This window comes from Papio anubis, chromosome 11 (assembly GCF_008728515.1).
Source record: "Papio anubis isolate 15944 chromosome 11, Panubis1.0, whole genome shotgun sequence".
In the NCBI taxonomy this organism is placed as follows: domain Eukaryota; kingdom Metazoa; phylum Chordata; class Mammalia; order Primates; family Cercopithecidae; genus Papio; species Papio anubis.
The window spans coordinates 18,903,554-18,925,932 of NC_044986.1; the positions used below are offsets into that span (position 1 = coordinate 18,903,554).

Here is a 22,379-nt window from a genome sequence, read left to right on the forward strand (position 1 = left end):
TGACTCGTCTTTTGGCCACAGTAATTATAATAGGGAGTGGCTGCAAATCTGTTTAGAGGTTTCTGTTGGCATGTTATTCACTGGGCACTTCTAGAACACCTTCTTGTGGGAAGCATGAGAGGTGTAGAGTTATGAAGATACTGGTGTGGCCCAATTCTTTAAGGGAATTTATAACCTAGTGGGAAAGAGGGGAAGAAAGCTCACCTGCTTTGATTGGCACCAGTTACTTTGCTACCAACTTGCCTTTGTTTATTTAATTTTCATAACAATCCTAAATAGTAGGCTCCCTTCCCTTCTCTTTTTTTTCTTTTCTTTTGACACAAGGTCTTCCTCTGTCACCCGGGCTGGAGTGCAGTGGTTCTATCATGTCTCACTGCAGCCTCAACCTCTGGGCTCAAGTGATCCTCCCACCTCAGCCTCCCCAGCTGCTGAGACTATAGGCACGTACCACCATGCCCAGCTAATATTTCTATTGTTTGTGGAGATGGGGTTTCTCCATGTTGCCCAGGCTGGTCTTGAACTCCTGGGCTCAAGTGATCCTCCCACCTCAGCCTCCCCAGCTGCTGAGACTATAGGCACATACCACCATGCCCAGCTAATATTCATATTGTTTGTAGAGATGGGGTTTCTCCATGTTGCCCAGGCTGGTCTTGAACTCCTGGGCTCAAGTGATCTGCTAGGGTTGCAGGCGTGAACCATTGCACTTTGCCCTTAGTAGATTTTCTTATACCAGTTTTTACAGATGAAGAAATGAGCCCAGAAAAGTGCCCAAAGTCCAATTTTCAGTCTAGAATTTAGGCTCTGGGTTCTCTTGCTCCCAAAGCCCATGTCTTTCTACTCTATGATGAACAGTAGGGCAGACAATTCAGCCATGATAACGGAAGGCAAAGTTAAACACATGTAGGAGTGCAAGGGAGAAGAGGTTAAATTTCAAATACAGTGATTTATTTGATTGATTTCAGATTTGTGTTTTGCCTTTAGTTATTTGCTCTTCCTTAAAATTTGGCAAAATATCCAAGATACATGTTAATAAAATATTCTCTCCTCAATCAATGTAGCCCTCTTTTTACGTCATACAAGAATTATTTCTGTAGGTGCCTAAGATTTCTGGAAAAAGAGAAACACTGTGGTGAGATAGTATTGTTACAAGGGAGTCAGATTTGTGTGCAAAGATCTGGGATGTTTCCTAGTTCTGATACTTAGCTGTGTGACTGATCTTGGTACAGAAAGTTATTTGGCCTCTGAGCCTCAGTTTGATCACCATAAAACTAGAAGAATGATGTTGCCTATTTCAAAGAGTCAGAGAAGAATCAAGTTTAAATACTTTGTGGAAGAGCATATAGCAAAAGGACCACCCTGAGAGATTCACAGCAGCTATTAATACACTAAGGTTAATGCAGTAGTCCAGATTCTCTTTTCAACTTCTCATAGGGTCCTGGCCAAGTTACTTAATCTCTCTGCAATTGAGTTTATCCTCTTGTACAAAGGGAATAGTAATTCCTCTGAAGACAGAAAAATCATGATTAGATTAGTAAACACTTTTTTTTTAAAGAATCCCTTCGAAAATGTTCAGGTCTTCATTCAACTGCTAATAATGCCATATTGCATATGTATGTCTAGCTGTCTACACATGCAGGTATATTTTGTTCTGGAAAAAGAACACTTGTTTTTAAAGAGCTTCCCAAAGAAATTTGGACCTCCAAAAGGAAATAAATGCATATGTATCCTAATTTGTCATTGTGGACAGTGAATAGTTTATCCTGCCCTCCTGATCAGCCCTTCATTGCCCTCTCCCCACACCGTTTTGTTCTGTTTTTTAATTGTGTCTCTTTATTGAGGAATAGTTTACATACTGTAAAATTTATTCATTGTATGTGTACACTTTGATCTTTTATATTGCATTTATACAATTGTGCAACCATCACCACAGTGCAGACTTAGAACTTTTCCATCACCCCAAACTGACTGCTCATTTGCAGTTAATGTTACTCCCATCTACCCCATCCCCGTTTTGAGCAGCCACTCATCTACTTTGTATCTCTTCAGTTTTGCCTTTTCGAGAAATTTCATATAAATGGGATCATACAATAGGTAATCTTTGTGTCTAGCTTCTATCACTTAATAGGTTCATCTGTGTTGTTGCCTGTATCAGTAATGTGTTCCTTTTTATTGCTTAGTAGTACTTTGTTATTTGAATATTTCACATCTCATTATCTATTCACCACTTAAGGGTCATTTGGATTGTTTGGGGCTATTGTGAATAACACTGCTATGGAACTTTCACATAGAAGTCTTTGTGTGGGCATATGTTATCATTTCTTTTAGTTCAATATCTGGGAGTAGAAGTACTGGGTTGCAGGGTACTGTAAGTTTATATTCACGTTTTTGAAAAACTGCCAAAGAGGTTTCTGCAGTAGCCGTTCCATTTTACATTCCCACCAGCAATGTATGAGTGTTGCACTTTCTCCACATCCTCATCAACACTTGGTCTAGTCAGTCATTTTAATTATAGCCATCATAGTGGGTGTATAGTGGTATTTCATTGTGGTTTTCATTTTATTTCCCTAATATGACTTGTGAAATTCAAAATATTTTCATGTGCTTATTAGGCATTCATATATCTTCTTTGGTGAAGTGTCTATTTGAATCGTTTGCCCACTTTTTAATTGGGTTGTTTGGCCTGTTATTATTGAGTTGTAAGAGTTCTCTAAATAATAAATACATACAAATCGTTTTTCAGATATATGATTTGCAGAAATTTTCTCCCAGTCCCTGGCAGGTCTTTCCATTTTCTTATAATGTCTTTTGAAAAGAAGGGGATTTTAATTTTGATGACATCTAATTTATCAATTTTTTTCTTTTATGGATTGTGTTTTTGGTGTAGTAGTTAAGAAACCTTTGACTAAACCAAAATCACAAATATTTTCTCCTGTGTTTTTGTCTAGAAGTTTTGTATTTAGTTCTACAATCTATGAGTTAATTTTTTCTATGGTGTGAGGTAAGGGTTTAATTGGATATAGATAGCCAATTGTCTCAACATCATTTGTTGGAAAGACAGTCCTTTCCCCATCAAATTGCCTTGGTACTTTATTGGAAATTAATTGACTATAAATGTGTAGGTTTAGTTTTGAACTCTCTTCTATTCTATTGATGTATATGTCTATCCCAATGCCAATGCCATGCTGTCTTGACAACTTATGGCTTTCTTGTAAGTTTTGAATTGAGGTAGCTTAAGTCCTTCAACTTTATCCTGTTTTTCTTTTGCAAAAAATGTCTTACTCTTCTAGGTCCTTTGCCTTGTCGTGTAAGTTTTAGGACCAGGTTGTGAATTTCTACAAACAATTCTGCTGAGGTTTTGGTAGGGATTGCACAAAATCTATAGATTAATTTAAAAAGTGGTTAAGTCCTTTACAGATGCATGCATTTACAGATAACATTTACCTAGTACTATTAAATAGCGAAAACTTCTTTAAGGTTTTTGCAATTAATTCCTTGGAAGGAGATGAGAAAGCAGTATCTGTGAAAAGCCAATATGTACCTACCCTGGGATATTGCACCTGTATTTTTATTCTTAGTTTTATTCTTCTCATTAAAAGAAGGAAGTTGCTGCTCTGTCTTTTCTATTTCAAGCAAGTGGTCAAAGGGACCCAGAACATTAGAGTATAATGGTTTATTTCTCCCTAAACTAGTTTATACACCCTTACTCAGAAGGATAAGCTGCTGACCCTTCCTCTGACATAGCACATGTGTTTAGAGCAGCATCTGTGAGCTCAGAAGCCTCGCAGTTAGTAAGGCTGTAGGGTTACAGGATGTTCTCATTTGTGCAAGGTGGCTTTGCACAGACTTGTATAGAGCCCTCTAGGCTTTGTGAAGCTGCCTGGGCAAACTGATTTATTCACCTTTGCCTGGAATACATATTTACGGCCAAGGCACGCCCTCATTATCCTGCCTGTTCATGATGCTGCATCAGGAGAAAAGCCTCCTGGAACAGGTGAGTGTTTAACTTAGAGATCAAGCCAGTCCAGTTGCATTGGGAACCTCTCCCAGTTGAGGGTGAAAAAAACAGTAGACGCAAAAAAGCTGAGTCAGCCTCTGCACTGCCTTTCTGCAGGAGCACGACAGGGAACTTGCGTGATTCTGCCTCTCCCTTCCACCCATGCACCTACCACGTAAGCAGCACATCTCTGTTACTCCCTTTGGCTTCCTCATCTCTTCATCCACCCTCAGGTTTGTGGTTTTGGTACCACCCAGACCAGTGTTTTCCCATCTCACGGTGATCTGCATAGACTCATTTCAGTGCTTATAAAATAAAGACACTCATATCTGGGCCCCACCTTAAGGCCATCGAACCCATTTTTAAAAGGTTCCTTGGGTGTTGCTTTTGCACAATAAAGTTAGAAAACTCCTGATCTAAAGCAACCCACCAGCCTCCAGGTGTTTGTATATCCTTAGTCTGAATTACCATCCACCAGAGCTGTGTTTGGGAGAGTCTTAGGGACTGGAAAACAATTTGCCTATTCCTTTGGGGGTTCTAAGCACCATCTCTGAATCAAGTTAGATCTTTTAAGATAAAACAAGAAACAAAACTACATACGTAGTCTTTGATAGTTTAGCTTCCTCTATAGAAGTGACTTCATTTACTGATCTTTCGGTGCTACGTCTTTGATATTTCTCAAGGGTCTGTATGAAAAACAACCACTTAAATACTTCCTATCATCAGTGAAATTCCTGTGGAAGATGTTTTTCTGTCCCGTAACTGAGGGTCCCTGTATGAGAATCCCTTTGGTGCTTTTAGGAGGCACTTTAACAGGGTAAACGTGTGGACCTTGAGTCGAGCTACCTGGGTTCTAACCCTAGCTCTGTCTTCTGGAAGCACGGTGGTTTGGGTAAAACAATTTCATTTCCTTGCTTGTAGAACAAGACTGTAAAATAGCAGCTACCTACCTCACAGGGTTGTTGTGAGTCACTTAAAGTCTTGATACAAAGCCTTACACAGAGCAAGACCTTATGGAACTTCAGCCTGCAATGACTGTTACTTAGAATCAGGAAACCTCGCCTCTGTAGTGACAAGTGTGTGCGGCCGTTTTTTCAAACAGTGAGACTTTGGCAGCCCATCAGTTCCTCTTTTGCCCTCATCTGCTAAGAAGCTCACATCACAACAAACATGTTTGCCTGAGCTTGGGTCTTTTGATTTTTAAGGTTCTTGATCAATTGTTTTAAAATCATGGCCTTCTCTGATAAACATCAGATAGTCCTTTTTGAAAGTAGGCAGAACATAAGTTATAAATGGATTAAGGTTGACCTTCAGGGCCATCTTCCCATCTCCTGGACTCATGTCACAAGTAGAGCACTCCTAAAGAAAGGGAGGCGGTAAAGGAAAGAAACTAAAAGGGACAGTCAGCAGTCCAAGAGCTAAGCAGGTTATCAGATGAGCAGATTTTCTGTCCAAGGATGGATTCTAGAATTACAATTCTCTTTTTCTATTCCCAGGAGCATATTACATGGGCTCAGGGCTTAGGGCATCAGAATTTCTCCTGGGTAACAGACACAGAGGAATCATTGGTTAAACTCCATTTTCTGCCATCAAGAATGTTCTTTCTCTACCAAAATTGCTTTTCTGTTAACACTACTATGTGAGCTTGTAGAGGGTATGGGATTTCATACAGAAATGTAGAATTTTACAGCTGAATAGGACTTGAAATTATCTAGCCCAGCCCTTTGCATTTTTCAGGTGTGTGTCCTGAGGCGTGGAGATATGAAGTAGTGACATATTTGAGGCCCTATGGATAGTAAATCGAGGTATGATTCTCGGACTTCTTGATTCCAAAGCTTGTAGCCCTTTCCCTCTACCTCATGTTCACGAAGAATTCAGAACTCCTTTCTGCCCTTCCAGACAAAGGGTTTCATCAAAAATATTGTGACTTACACTAAATTTTGCATTAGAGTAGGTGTTATTTCTCCAGAATCCTGGCTTGTATGCTAAGGTTCATACTTCAGTTTAGAGATTAACTAAATGCAATAATAACTACAGATGCCTGATTTAACCAGGACTATTAAAGGCAAACAATTTTTTGCACTTCGAATGTGTAGGCAGGTACTTTGTAAAACTCACCTAAATAAGCAAATTGTTGATTCTTCATAGAGTTTCATGCTAGCCACAATGTAGTCTTTTTACAAGAGCATTTTGAATATGTGAAAATGCAGAAATGGCGACGTGATTTTTTTAAAGGAGCAGGGTACAAAGATAGATGGGGAACAGCAGTGATGGAGCTCTGGCGAGCTCTCTAGCAGCACCTCTGGCCACTCAGGCTCAGGCAGGGTGGCTGCCAGTTGTGCGTCTGGGACCAGGTATCTGGTAAACCAGCCTTCATGCAGTCACCTGCCACTACAAAGCTCCTGCTGGCCTTTAAAAGTTTATAGTCAACAGCATCCTCTCTGCAATAAATTGCATACTTATTATCTGTTTCTTATATGTGCACTGTCTAGTCTTTCATTTTGCTCATGATCTGAAATACTTTTCCTTCTCCTAAAAATAACTCCAATTTAAATGATTTTGATTCAGCAACATCTGATTTTTGGTAAATTTGCATATGCGCTGCCGTCTGTGTTCAGCTCTGTTACTTTTCCTGGTCTTGTGCACATGGCTTCTCTTTGAACCGTCATGGGTGCCTATGTAAGGAGAAATGAAACAGAAGGGTGGCTCACACAAAGGAGGGGCCCCTTTGTCTTGAGCACCTGACCCTGGAGCCCCTCAAGCCTGCACTGCTACAAAAACAGAAAGACAACTGAATGCCTTTTGACTCTGGCTCACCGAATGTGTTGACATGTTCGGCATCTTGGGATGAAGGAAGTGCGTAGGGCAAGACATCCCTGGCATTACAGTGGGCTAGGGTTAGGTTTTTTAGTAGTGTTTTCTTTTTATATAATTATTTTATTTTATTATTTTTTTAAGTTCCGGGGTACATGTGCAGGATGTGCAGGTTCATTACGTAGGTAAACGTGTGCCATGGTAGTTTGCTGCACCTAGCAACCCACCACCTAGGTATTAAGCCCAACATGCCTTAGCTCTTTTCCTTAATGCTCTTCCCCGCCCACCCTCCCCAAACAGGTTCCAGTAAGTGTTGTTCCCCTCCCTGTGTCTGTGTGTTCTCATTGTTCAGCTCCCACCTGTGAGAACATGTGGTGTTTGGTTTTCTGTTCCTGTGTTAGTTTGCTGAAGATAATGGCTTCCAGCTTCATCCATGTCCCTGCAAAGGACATGATCTCATTCCTTTTTATGGCTGTAAAGTATTCCATGGTGTATATGTAGTAGTGTTTTTTACTAATGATTTATAGAGCAAAGTCCTGCCACATGGGGCCTTAATGTAACTTCCATTCATCTTGTGAGTTGATAGAACTCTTATAAGTTGATGTAACTTCCATTCATCTTGTGAGTTAATAGAACTCCTATGCCTGCCCAGAGCATCCAGAGAGCCTTTTACTGGCATCCAAACCACACTAATGTGCCTTCTTTTTGTGAATGACCTTGGGACGGTCTCTGAGCAGAGAGTTATTACATTGTTATTCCTATCGTTATTATTATTACTTTGTGCAATGTGTCACACTATCTTCAAAATGTCTTTTGGTCATCACACCAGTATCACTGTGAAGTAGTCACAGCAGTGACATAATGTATGGTTATTAGTGGTGGTACTGGGTAAGAACACTCACTCCAGAGCCAGACTGCCTGGGTTTGCATCCTGGTCCCACCAGTTCTAACTGTGACTGTAAAGATGTTATAAAATCTCTCCAGGCCTCAGCTTCCTCATCTATAAAATAAGGAGAATAATACTTCCTGCCTTCTTAGGTTATTGTGACACAAATTGACTAAATATTTATGGAGTATGTAAAAGAGTAATTGACACAGAATAATCACAATAACATCATCACCAGCACTACTATCAATGTCAGCAGCAGCAGCAGCATCACTATCATCACCACCACATCATCATCACTACCACATCACCATTACCATCATCATCACCATCATTGTCTTCATCATTGTCATCACTGTCACCATCATTACCATCATCTTCACCATTATCACCACCACTACTATCATTATCACATCACCATCACTACCGTCATCATCATCACCACCCCACCACCACTCACCATCATCATCATCACCATCACTACCATCATCATCATCGCCGCCCACCATCACGCCGTCGTCGTCTTAAATCACCGCCTGCACCACTCCGCCATCGTCGCCGTCCTGCTGCCGCCATCGTCGTCGTCACCGCCGCCGCCCCGCCGGCTCGCAAGTCGTCGATCTTAACAATCCCTGCCACCACCACTCACCGTCGTCGTCGTCATCGCCGTCGCCGCCCCACCGCCGCTCGCCGTCGTCGTCGTCATAAATCGCCGCCACTGCCGCCGCCCGTCGTCATCCGCCGTCGCCGCCCACGCCGCCATCGCAAGTCGTCGTCGTCGCCGTCGCCGCCGCTGCCCCATCCATCCACCACCATCCATCCACCACCGATCCACCATCCATCCATCCACCACCACCACCACCAGTCCATCAATCCGTCATCACCATCCACCACCACCACTCCGCGTCATCATCATAATCCGCCGCCACCGCCACTCCATCGTCATCGTCATAATCACCCACCACCCATCGTCGTCCGCTGCCGTCGTCCGTCACCATCACCAAATCGCCACCACCACTCATAAATCGTCGTCACCATCGCCTGCCGCCGCCGGTCCGCCGTCATCATCCATAAATCATAAATCACCACCACCACTCATGCGTCGTCACGTCGTCGTCCTGCCCACCACCACTCCACCGTCGTCGTCACGTCATAGTCACCACCGCCGCCGCCGGTCATAAATCGTCATCGTGCGCAAATCGCCGCCCTGCCGTCGTCCGTCAGTCATAAATCACCGCCGCCACCATCACCGTCGTCATCGTCATAAATCACGCCGCCACCCCATCCATCCACCATCCATCCACCACCATCCATCCATCCACCACCATCCATCCACCATCCACCACCACCACTCATCCGTCATCCATCCACCATCCACTACCCTCCGTCGTCGTCACCATCCGCCACCGCCACCAGTCCGCCATCCATCCATCCATCATCCTGCACCACTCCGTCATCCGCCATCACCACCCCACCACCACTCACCGTCGTCATCCGCCACCGCCTGCCACCGCTCACCGTCAAATCGTCCATCCGCCACCCCGCCGCCACTCACCGTCGTCGTCGTCACCGTCCGCCGCCCCACCGCCGCTCGCCGTCGTCCTTTCGCAAGTCGTCATCCGCCGTCAAATCCGCCGCCTCCTGCCACTCGCCGTCGTCGTCGCCGTCCACCCTGTCCATCCATCCATCCACCATCCACCATCCACCACCATCCATCCATCCATCCACCACCACCATCCATCCATCCACCACCACCACCATCATCCATTACCATCCACCATCACCACCATCCATCCACCACCACCACTCCACCATCATCCGTCATCCATCCACCATCCACCACCGGTCACCATCATCCGTCATCCGCCATCCGCCCCCACCACTCACCATCCGTCGTCATCATCCGCCACCCCACCACCACTCACCATCGTCATCATCCATCATCCATCCACCACCGTCGTCATCATCCATAATCCGCCACCCACCACCACTCACCATCGTCGTCATCATCGTCCTGCAAATCCGCCACCACTGCGGGTCACCGTCATCGTCATCGTCGTCGCCACCACCGCCACCACTCGCCGTCGTCGTCCGTCACGCCACCGCCCACCACCACTCCGCAAATCGATCCATCCACCACCATCCTTCCTTCCACCATCATCCATCCACCACCACTCCATCCATCATCCACCCTCCACCATCCATCCATCCATCTGTCCACCATCCATCCATCCACCACCACCACTCACCATCCGCCATCCGCCATCCACCACCCACCACCACTCACCATCATTGTCCACCATCACCACCCCGCCACCATCACCGTCGTCATCCGCAAATCCTGCCACCGCCGCTCGCCAATCGTCGTCATCCGCCGCCCGCCACTCCGCAAATCATCGTCGCCGTCCGCCGCCTGCCGCTCCGCCATCCGTCGTCGTCGCAAGTCGCCGCCCCACCACCACTCGCCATCGTCGTCACCATCCGCCGCCCCGCCGCCATCACCAAGTCGTCCGCCATCCGCCGCCCCACCGCCATCACGCCGTCGTCGTCGTCTTAATCGCCACCCCACCGCCACTCGCCATCATCATCACCATCACCACCCCACCACCACTCACCATCATCATCACCATCACCATCACCACCCACCACCACTCCCACCATCACATCATCACCATCACCACCCACCACTCACCATCATCATCACCATCACCATCACCACCCCACCCTCACCATCATCATCATCATCACCATCACCACCACCATCATCACCATCATCACCATCATCACCATCATCATCATCTCTACTTTACAACAGAGGTTCCAAGAGCTTGTGATCTGCCCAAGATCCCATTTCCAGTACAAGCTGGGGAAAACACTGAAGTTCAGGTGTCATGGCTCCAAAAGAAATGGACTTTCTTTCCTCTTGGTCTTTATTTTATTACACAGCAACAAAAATATATATTCTTGTTATAAAGGGTTGAGATGATATAGCTGCAAAGGAGAATGTGAGGGTCCCTTCCTTTACTTCTTCCCGGCTCTCACCTCTTGCTCCAAAGGTAACCACAGCAAACTAGTTGGGGTACATTCTCCCTGTCTTCTCTCCAAGAAGGGCACACATATAAGATCAATATACATATACATGTGTGTACTCATTGACATAAATAATCATAAGAGTGTCTGCCTTACAGGATTGATGAGGGGTTTGAAGAAAATTATGCTTTTAAAGCACTTAACATGGTGCCAGGCAATATACTAGGTTCCTAATAGTGCTCTCATCAACTGCGTGGGGTAAGTTCTATTATTTCTACCCATTTTATTGATGTGGAAGCTGAAGATTGGAGAGATTGTCACATGCACAGGATCACACAATACTGAAACTGGATTTGAATCCAATTAGCTTATGTGGTTATTTTATAGGTATTATTTTTCCACTTGATTTTTTTCTCTTCGTAATATTAGCTTGAACTGTTTCCATGTGTGTACATGTGAGTTTACATCAGTCTTGTAACGGCCACATGTGAATCAGTATTCTAAGTACTTCCTTATTGGGGTTGTTGTTGTTTGGTTTGGTTTGTTTTTGAGATGGGATCTTGCTGTGTTGCCCAGGCTGGAGGGCAAGTGGCATGATCTCGGCTCATCACAGCCTCAGCCTCCTGGGCTCAAGCAGTCCTTCCACCTCAGCCTCCAAGTAGCTGTGACTACAGGTGTAAGCCACCATGCCAGGCTAATTTTGTTTATTTTTTTGTAGAGACAAGGTCTCACTTGTTTTGCTCAGGATGATTTTGAACTCCTGGGCTCAAGTGAGCCTCCTGCCTAGCCCTCCCAAAGTGCTGAGGTTAGAGGCATGAGCCACCATGCTCAGCCTGGAATTGATTTTTGTATAGGTTGTGACTTAGGAATCTAGATTTTATCTTTCTCTAAGTGGAGAACCAGTTGTCCTCTCTATTTATTGAGTAATCCATTATTTCAGCTCATTTGAACTATTACCTTTATCATAAACTGAATTCCCTTGTATGTACAGCTATGCAACTGATCCCTCTCTTCTGTACTGTTGATTATTTTCTACACCCACACCCATAGTAAAGTACTTTAATTATTTTAGACTTAGAAAAAAATTTTATGACAGGAAGGGAAAATCCTTCCTTATTGCTGTTCTTTCACAAAAAAATGTATTTTTTTTGTGTGTATTTATTCTGTCACGTAAACTTATAGAAGCAGCCTGTCAAGGTCTGTAGAGAAAATTCCTGTGGGTGTTTAGACTGGGTGTTGCATTAATAGGTTCATTTTTGATAAATCAGCATCTTTACAATATTTAGTTTCTCCATCTAGAAATATCATTTATTTCTATTTAGGTCTATTATGTTCATCAGTTAAGTTCCATAATTTGCTTTATGTAGATCTTACATTGGAGGGTTTATTAGTTGTTATTACAAATGGGATCCCATTTTCCCTTTACATTTAGTTAATTTTTATTGCTAGTGAATAGGAAATGATGGTTTTTATATGTTAATTTTTTATTTAGCCATATGACTCGATTTTTGTATTCGTGATCTTTATACTTCTTTTTCTTGACATCACATTGGCCAGGAGGAAAACAATGTAGAATGATATTGGTAAAAGTGTACACCTTTGTCTTGTTTGTCTTTTTCCTGTCTTTAATGAAAATGCCATGAAGGTTTCACCACTAAATATGATAAATACACTTGATCAGCTTGAAGACATTTCTTTCTATTTATAGCTTACTGAGAGGTATGCTTTTCACTGCGGATGACACCATGCTCTTGTCAACGGGCCTTTATTTTTTCACTTAACATTTTCCTTAAGAGTCCAGAGATTGCCCGGACTAACTTGGACCTCCCAGCACTGGCATCCTAGCTGAGCGAACCTGGTTTAGAACTGAGCACTTAGGACTGAGTAATGTCTTCTTTCTTCCTCCTTTCTGCTCACATTTGACCTCAGATGTCCTACAGGCAGGAGCTACTTTGTGTTGATATTTCCTGCCTTCTCTCACCACTCTCCCCCAGCCCTACCCTTCCTCATGCAGAAAAGTAAAAAATTTTACAAATAAATAAAAAGTAGCATGTGGCCGGGCGCGGTGGCTCACACCTGTAATCCCAGCACTTTGAGAGGCCGAGGCGGGTGGATCACAAGGTCAGGAGATCGAGACCATCCTGGCTAACACGGTGAAACCCCATCTCTACTAAAAATACAAAAAATTAGCTGGGCGTGGTGCCGGGTGCCTGTAGTCCCAGCTACTCAGGAGGCTGAGGCAGGAGAATCGCGTGAACCTGGGAGGCGGAGCTTGCAGTGAGCTGAGATCGCACCACTGCACTCCAGCCTGAGCAACAGAGTGAGACTCCGTCTCAAAAATAAATAAATAAAATAAATAAATAAATAAATAAATAAATAAATAAATAAATAAAAGTAGCATGTGGACAAGGACAAGAGCACCACTTCTGGAATTTTCTTGCAGGCACCACTGAAAATATTTTTATTCCTAACTTCTAATTTAAATAACTTCAATTTTTTTTTCCACCTGATTATCTTAAATGGCTCACCACCACCTCACGTGCTGGTTGCTAAGCGGATCTTGTAGTTTTTACAGGAAGGTATGAGAAAGGAATTACCACCTGACATCTGATTTCCTGTTGCAGTTTCGTGCAGGTTCTGATGCAGGATGCAGCCATTTTTAACTCTTTCTCGACCACTGCCTTGTACATGGTTAATGCAGAAGAAATGTTTTGATGGTGAATTGATGGAAACGATTTAATCAGAGTCCATCTGAGAGCTCTTAGGTGGCGATGATTTTTTGCTAGGCTGTGAATGAAAGGATTTGTTCTTGCCAGGCATGTATGTGGAGTGTGACTCTAATGTGATTTGGCACCTGTCTAGAAAATTGTCCCTGTATCCAGTGACACTTTGCTTTGGGGAAGTCAACACCTGCTGTGATGGCATCTGTCATATTTAGGAATGTGAAATGCCCATGAATAATGCACAGCCACCTTAGTAAAATGCCTTCTCCAGAAAACTCTTCATGTAAGCCACTGGCAAAAGATTATCGCAAGCTGCATAGAAGAGACTTTGGGCCCCCTTTGAGATAAAAGCAGTGGATGATGTATTTTACTATAGCTTTCCTCACCTTGATGTCATTGGGGTAGATTTTATTATTTTCAGATTGTTTAGCCAAGAAAGCAAGAACCTGCTAAATATAAGGGTCATTTATTTTTGGTTGGTTTGTTAGAAACAGCATTAGCTCCCAACAAAGTGGGGTTTTGGGGAGATGGAGTGACTCATCTCAGGCATATGGTGTGTTACTGGCAGCCATCCAGGTCAAGAGGGACACATAGAAGCCAGAAACGCTGAGAGGCAAGGCAGCCCCACCAGGCAGCCACGGGTAGCTGGCCTTTGAGCCCCTCCCAGTTTCAGTGAAGTTGGCTTTAGCTTCCGGGGCTGTTGGTGTAGGAAGTTTGGTCAATTAGACAATTATTTTTCCTTTTTCAGCATCTTTTCTTTTCTTCTAAATCCTCAAGTCCAGAAAAGATTCTGGAATCCACAACAAGGAGTAGACTCAACGTTCCCTCCTTTTCTCTTGCAGGCAGGTGACAAACATTACCACCCCAGCTGTGCACGATGCAGCAGATGCAACCAGATGTTCACAGAAGGAGAGGAAATGTATCTTCAAGGTGAGGCGGACTCAAGAACACTAGAAGCTTTCCCTGCTGGGGGAAAGGAAATCTTGCTATGTTTGTTTCATTGTTTTTAGAGAAGGAGGCATGTTATTAGCTGTGAGGCTACCCCAATCCAAGAAGATTATGGCCAAAAGTTACCTCATCAGTTGGTATTAATCAGCCAAGCAACTGACATGCTGGCAGTGAGCCCCTGAGGCTGTTCACGAATGAACTTGTGATGCTGCCTTAATCAAGTGAATAGGACTCGACATTTGATGCCTCGGATGTGAGGGAAGAGTGAAAATCAGCAATACCTCCTCGCCAACTCTTCCCAGGAATATGCTTAGGAAACAAAAGATTACAAGAGAATTTCTAGAAATTTCTAGAAATGTTACTCATTTGATGGCTACTTTTTTTCTTCTTTTACTCTCCTGTGAGAAGGGCTTTTTGAGGCCTCCCAGGCTGCTGTTCTCTGGGTTTTCAAGAAGAAAATCTCATATTTGATGAATTATGTCACAGACTTGTTTCACCCCATTAAGATGATTAGCTCTTATATTGAGAGAGAGAGAGACAGAGAGAGAATGGGAGATAACAAGAGAGAACCCATTCTCTGAAAGAGAAATTTCTGGTGTCAAAGAGGTACTTTTTAGCAGGGAGCCATTGGAATCCCAGCTGAATTTTGGGAAGCTGAATTGGGAAGACTGCTTGAACCGAGGAGTTCAAGACCATCCTGGGGAACATAGGGAATCCTCAACTGTGTGTGTGTATATATATGTATGTATGTATATATATGACCAAATATATACATATATATAAAATAGACCATATATATGTGATCATAGTTTTCATGAAACTGATTTTATACACACACACACACACATACATGATCAGTTTTTATGTTCTCTGAAATTCTGGAACTTCTCAGAGAGGCTTTAAGAGAGGATTCTCTTCTAGTCAAACAGCACCATCTGTGCAAGCATTTTACTATTTTTAGCTGGAAAAGAGTTATTAATCAAACAAGGGTTTATCAGTAAAATTAGCAAAACCCATAAGAGCTGTTGCTCATTCTGTTGTGGTAATTACAATTACTGAGTCTCAACTACCTGTGCATGTCATTTCTTGATTTCTCTTTGCAGATAGCACGATGTGTACTTGTAATGAGTGGTTGGCTTTTCTCAGTTTTGTTTTTAGGCAGCTTAGAAAAATCTACAGAAAGGATTCTTGAGTATTAAAGCAAAGCCTGGCTACTCTCCCCTTAAAAAAGGCTAGCTACATGAGAAATTGACAACCCAAACTTCTTTTTGGCTTTAGAGTGATCACTCTGAAAAACTGTGATTAAAAACATCACAGAATTTTGAAAGGCCTTATGAAGGCAAGTGACAAGCACCTGCATCTGTGGCCTCATGCGGGATTTATATGACACATTTTCCACAGACAACAGGCCTTACATCTGCAGTGGCAATAGGCAGGTGTCACTCTGCGTTTCTCAGCACAAAGCAGATTTATTCTTTATTTGGTCTGTGGGCTTAGATTTTAGCCTATCAATTCTAGCACTCAAAAACAAGGACACAGGAGTGCCAGTCAACACTGTCTCTGCTGGAAACAGAGACTCAGAGGCTCTGGGTGCAGCTCTGCAATTCAGAGTGGTTCTGGAGACTGGAGAGAGAAGGTTTCAAGCTGTGCACAAATACAATACATTCGGGCTACGAATAAATGGCTATCTGTTAAGGCTGCATTTGGAATTCCAGGGATTGCTCTAAACCTTCTGGAGTTGTGCTTCAGAAGCCTTTGCGTGCCCTCTCGGCACATCTTTGAAGAAAGAGCAGTTTCATCTTCTTCAGCATCTCATGTTCTGTCCGAGTCACATTCCTTGTGTGCCTGACCTCTGGAGAACAATAGTGCCATTGTGCGCAGACCCGGTGTCCTGGCCAGTGACTCCTGCTCAGCAGAACCTTCACAGCAAATGCTTCTCCTGAGCTTGCACCTGACCCCTGGGCCCTCCACATTCAGAGGATTTCCTGTGCTTTGTAGTCAGCCTTTGAGCCAGAGTTAGTGCTGAAGAGATCTATACGTCTGTCTGCTTTTTGTTTGATTTTTTTTGTTTGTTTATTTTGGCTCTGGGTTAAGAAGATGGAAAAAATGATTGTTAGATAAGGATTAAAGTATTATTCTGATACAAAATGTATTTTTTCTTGCCATTAATTTAATATTAGTTTAGCTCAGTGGTGTGAAATAACTCATGAGTTATTTTAATTTGGTGACTTTTCAAGCATGCACAGGTTATTGCTTAAAAGAGATAAAGATTTAGGCCAGGTGCGGTGGCTCACGCCTGTAATCTCAACACTTTGGGAGGCCGAGGTGGGTGGAACACTTGAGGTCAGGAGTTCCAAAGAGCCTGGCCAACATGGTGAAAACCCGTCTTTACTAAAAGTATAAAAATCAGCTGGGCATGGTGGTGCGTGCCTGTAATCCCAGCTACTTGGGAGGCTGAGGCAGGGGAATCGCTTGAACCTGGGAGGCGGAGGTTGCAGTGAGCTGAGATTGTGCCACTTATACTCCAGCCTGGGAGACAGAGTGAGACTCTATCTCAAAAGAAAAAAAAAAAATAAGGTAAAGATTTAAATCATGAAATTTGGAAACTCTGATACTCATACTGTGAATTTTATTTATGTAATTTTTGCTTTCGACATAGTAACTTTATTTTCTTAAGTCTTAAGTGCTCATTTAAGTTCTGTCTATCCCCACACTTGAATGTGTCCTTACGTGAACATATCAACCTTACCCATAATCATATAGATGACATATTTTGTATGTATCTAGTTATACAAAATCATATGAGGAGGCATTGGATTCTTACAAGATAAGAGCTTCTATTGGAGATAAGTGTTTTGTTTAATTCTGTGATGCTGGTACCATACATTAAATTGCTTCATAATACAAGAAAGTGAGACTGTTGACTCAGGAACAGAAAATAACACCTAAATAGTTACTTTACTACTTTAAAAGCGGAGACTTTTTAGAAAATTACTTAAAAGGTTCAAGGCCAAAGGAAATTTTTGGATTTATAATTTAACTTTCACCCTTTCTGCTAGTTGGTTTAAGTTCTCATTTCTGTGTAGGTGACTATGTATAATTGAATCAATGAAAAATTCAGTAAGTTTTGCTTCTGGATATAGACTATCTGGTTGACTTTATTCCCCTCAACTAAACTGCTTGGTTGTTTTGATGTTAGATAAACAATGCCTACTATTTTTTAAATTAAATGCAACTTGTAGTAAGCACTCAGGCATTCCTTTTAAAGGACGATATAAGGTTTAACAATAACAAGACACGATTAAGAACTAAATATCTCTTGCATCAAAAGACTCATGCCCAGTTAGTGGTCTCTGTGGTCTAGAATTATGATCTTTATCAAACAAGCTTGGGCTAGATCAGGAAAACTTGCTTAGACTTTGGACATGTCTGATTTTTGTGTTATGACTTACTTGGACATAAACCAATAACACCTTCCTATGATGGGGAAAGAGGGATAGGAGCCATTCTCAGAAGTGCTGTCTAAGAGGACTTTGTATCTTTCCATTTTCCTGGCTCTTAGCAGTGCATTCTGTCTTCTCAGGTTCCACCGTTTGGCATCCCGACTGTAAGCAATCTACGAAGACCGAGGAAAAGCTGCGGGTAAGAACACAATTAAAACATGACGCCAGCTGCATTTGTAGGCCATACGCTCATGGTCACTAATTCTTGGGGTTAGGGTTTAGGTGAAATTACTTTTTACTGACTTTTTCCCTTATAGCAAACTAAGTTCAAAGGCCATTTGGCTAGGGAAAGGGGTCCCCTCTTACCTTAAATGTACTGTGGTTTTTGTTCCAAATGCTTGTATTAGACAAAGTAAGCCTTGGCCTCACTAGTCAGCTTCTTAGAAAAGCATTCAAGGGAAAAGTCAAATCATGCAGATGGGAAAACAATGACTCATCAGATTCCTGGTGCAGCATCTGCTGACCTCACCAGACTGTTTTGGTGCTTAGTCTATAATGCACTACTCTGACCCCAGCTCTACATTAGTACATTTTACTGGTCTCTCATTTTACTGAATCCAAAGTCACCAGAATAGACTCTAAAAGCTGATGGCTTGTCAGATAAAACCTATGGGGAAAATAATAGCGAACCAAGATAGGTAAATTAATCAATTCTCAGAACACCTCCAGATGACAGTATTTTATGTTTCGGAAGCAAAGCGCTGTACACAGTTGTAAAACCATGATCATAATCTCTATCCTGTTCAGATGCCCCATTTTTCATGTGAGCTAGAAAGTATTTTTCAGTGCAATAATCAGACTGAATGAATCCCAGTGCCTCGGGTTAACCTAACTTAGTGGTACCCATAGAAAAACTGGAGTTTGACTGCACCCTGTTTACTGTCTCAGGGAAAAGAATGGCCTGGATTTATTTTGGAGGCCAGCCTCTAGTGCGTAGTATAATCTCTTCTCGATCTGCCATTAGCAGGCATCAGAAGCTATGTATGTAATCCCCAGCGGCAGCACGGCCAATTTATTGATGGGGTCTAGTCACTGATGTGTGACTTGTGAAGGGGTGACTTGGCTTTGGAGCAGTGATTATCAGCGAGACCCACTCGCTCTGCCTTTTTTCAGATCCCTTTGCCTGCTGCCTTGGGAATTACAGCTCTTATTTTCCTAGTGTGTTTGCTTTATTCTCTGAATGAACCACACGTATGCACAGGAGCTATTTTTCCTCTGTTTTTTGTTTTTTCTTTTCCTCCTCAATTCACATCCATCAATCAGATGGAGACATTTTACCATTTGGATATTTTAGAAACTTGTCCCTTCGCTGTGACCCTGAACAAATGCAGTGCTTTTAGAATGCAAAATTATTGTGAACATACTTAAGTTGAGAGGGGAGGGGGGGAAACACTTTTTCTGTGAATAACTGAATAAAGGTAAGAACAGCTGAAGAGGAATTTGCCCACCAAACTTAGGGTGGTTTCGCTCTCTGTTTTGGCACACAGACTCCTGAAGTCCATCAGCCGGATAGTCACACACAGGCATAGTCACCCGGTTGTGGGCTCTACACTCTGGGATTTTTGAGAAACTATGGATGCTTTGGAAATGAGTTACCTTTAATGAAGTATGAGAACATAAATGATCATCCTTATTGTGACTTTTATCATAAGAATGTAAAGTTCACAGCATAGCTTGAGGATGCTGCCCAGAAACCACCCAAGTAGCTATAGTAGTTTGTACTCTCTCTCTAGTGTTGCTTTTGGGTTTTTTAGTAATCATTTTAACTTCCTCTCTGATGAAGTCTTTTGGGAAATGAAGAGAGGAATGCTAATGAGGCCAGACTGAGTGGAATGTGGGTCTTTTCTGTATCAGGATTGCTTGAGCTTGCAGATCATGTGACTAAAATGATTTTTAAAAAACAACAATACTCTGATTACATCTTGATGGAAAGCTCTCTGGATAAGCTTATGAAAACAACTAGTGAAATACTTCCACCCATTCTGGCCAAGAGGAGCTCTTGTTTTCTCCCTTTAGTAAACCTTCCAGAGAATTCTAAAGCTATTCTGCTAAACCCAGCGTTCACTACTTGGGAGGTCAGGAGAGGGCTCTGGGTCACTGTCTTTGGAAAGCCGGGAAGTGAGGAAGAGGCCCCCATGTGCCCAGAGCCGGGGTTCACACTGATGTTGGGGGCGGTTAAAGGGAATAGGTTTTGAACAGAGAAATGCATCTTGTGCTCTCTTAAGGGTGTGTCTACACATCACAAATCTTGAGCCAAGATTTCCAGGCCTTTCACTTTTCACATTAGTGCAGTTTCCACAGCAAAATGAAAATGTTTTAAGAATCTTTCAGCAACCCCACTGAGTAATCCACATTTTTGATATTTAAGAACTCATGGGGCATTTGTAACAACAGATTCTCAAGAATGCCTCTCAATTGGCTTCACTGGCTTCTTACCCTTTATATATTATAAGAATGTCTAAGCCAAAATAGATGGAGAGGAATTGAAAGGGGTTGGAGCTTAGATAAATATACTGTAACTTGAAGACCATTTAATATGCTTTTAAACATGGGCCCAAAAATTGACCCAAAAAATCCACATGTACATCAATGAAAGGATCTCACTTTATGTTTACTATCAAGTTAGTTTTCCCTAAGGTGTTGTTCTTTTTTTTAATAATACTTCTGATTTGAGGCTATTTCTATGTTCATTCTTCCCTTTTCTCATGTTTCATGGCAGCTGCCAAACATTCGGCGTTCTTCATCCGATTTCTTTTATCCCAAAAGTCTGATTCGACGCACAGGACGGTCTCCGTCTCTGCAGGTTGGCGCTGTGTCTAGGCTGGGGCTCAAAGCCACTGTCCTGGGCCCAGGCTTCTGTTGCTTTTCCCCAGGGCTGCTTTTCTCACATAACTTCTTCGGCTCCTGCAGAAAGCAGATGCTTTTCTCACACCACGAGCGCCTCTCACACTGACTCTGGCCGTTGTCTTCTTGGATGGATGTTTTCATTCAGAGCAGCAGCTAAAGCTTTGTGTCTGTAAAGCAAGCACATCAGAAGCTGCCTTTTGGTCCTGTGTTGCCACGTTTGTTCACTGCACAAGTATCTGCTGAGCACCCAGGTGTAGAACTGGGTTGAATGTAGCAGATCCAGGCTCATAGGTGAGGAAAGACAGATAAATAATTATAAGGGTGGTACAGAAACCCATCCCAGGCTACGGATCGCAAAGGCCATGCTCCTTGGAATATCCGATGAGGAAAAGGCCTCCAGGGTCGCTTCCTGGGAGAAGCGGTCTTGGAGTTGATTTTTAGAGGCTGGCTGAGATTTGACCATGAGGGGATGAGGAGAAAGTGGCAGACCCCATGAGGAGATGTGAAGTGTGCAGCCGAGAAAGGCAGTGCTTGGGTAGGGAGTGGTTTCACTCAAGAAAGGAAGAGTGAGGCCGAGTGCAGTGGCTCACGCCTGTAATCCCAGCACTTTGGGAGGCGGAAGCAGGTGGATCACTTGAGATCAAGAGTTCAAGACCACCCTGGCCAACATGGTGAAACCCCGTCTCCACTAAAAATAGAAAAATTAGGTGGGCATTGTTGTGGACGCCTGTAATCCCAGCTACTCAGGAGACTGAGACAGGAGAGTTGTTTGAACCCTGGAGACAGAGATTGCAGTAAGCCAAGGTTGTGCCACTGCACTCCAGCCTGGGCAACAGAGCAAGACTCTGTCTCAAGAAAAAAAAAAAAAAAAAGGAACAGTGAAGTGGGAAAGGAAGAAACTGAGAAACAGGCACCTACTCTATGGAGGCTGGGGGATTTATGTACAATCTCGTTTGCTCTCCCTAAGAATTCCTGCAAGGTAGCTCATCTTATTCCCATTTTACAGATGGGGAGACTGAGACCCATCGTAGTTAGGTAACTTCTCCAGAGTTACTCTACTGCTAAGTGGAAGAGCTAGGATTGGAAAACATGTTTCCGTGAGCCCATCACTCATATTCGTTCTGCTGTACTGCAAGCGGACAGTGAGACAAAAACCTGAAAGAAGCAGAAGAAGGGAAACATTAAATACTGGCTGAGGCTGTTGTCAGGGGGCCACTGATGGTGTGTAAGGAAGAGAGCAGTGCCACCTGCCCGGGGCATCCTGCAGGAGAAGGGAAAGGACTCAGCCAGCCCAGCAGAGCAACAGCCAGGCTGGAGATTATGCTGCATGCACAGACCTGACCTTTAGGGGTTTCTGAGAATCAGTGGAAACCTTAGCCTGTTAAACTAGAAGGGACTTTCTACAATCTCATCTTGGCTCAGATGAAACCTGTTCTCTAGCTCTGCTAACAATTCAGGGTTGCACTGCAGCACTTTGGCTGGGCTGTGTGTCTGTACGTTCTGTGCCTGTCAGAATTGCACTAAGGATAAGAAGAGTTTGAGTTTCGATTTTTGTTAAGCCTTCACCTTCTTTCTTTGCACGATGGAAAAGACAAGTGTAGAAGCTTAGAGTAGAAGAGAATCTTTTAGAGGTC

The 22,379-nt window shown here is 43.2% G+C and overlaps 1 protein-coding gene across 27 annotated transcripts in view; it reads left to right on the top strand.

Annotated features, from left to right (window-relative positions):
* The window catches only part of ABLIM1 (actin binding LIM protein 1), a 230,778-nt gene that overhangs the window by 154,978 nt on the left and 53,421 nt on the right, over nt 1-22,379 (top strand). For 15 of the 27 annotated variants that reach the window (XR_002524455.2, XM_017944353.3, XM_009215407.4 and 12 more), the window contains 3 exons: nt 14,290-14,377; nt 17,979-18,037; nt 20,618-20,701. Coding sequence is in view for 26 of the 27 variants with exons in the window: in XM_017944353.3 (XP_017799842.1) it covers nt 14,290-14,377; nt 17,979-18,037; nt 20,618-20,701 (231 nt within the window). In the remaining variant the exon portion in view is untranslated. The remainder of the gene's footprint in view (nt 1-14,289; nt 14,378-17,978; nt 18,038-20,617; nt 20,702-22,379) is intronic. The other 12 variants (XM_017944334.3, XM_017944340.3, XM_021943716.2 and 9 more) reach the window with 1 other exon arrangement.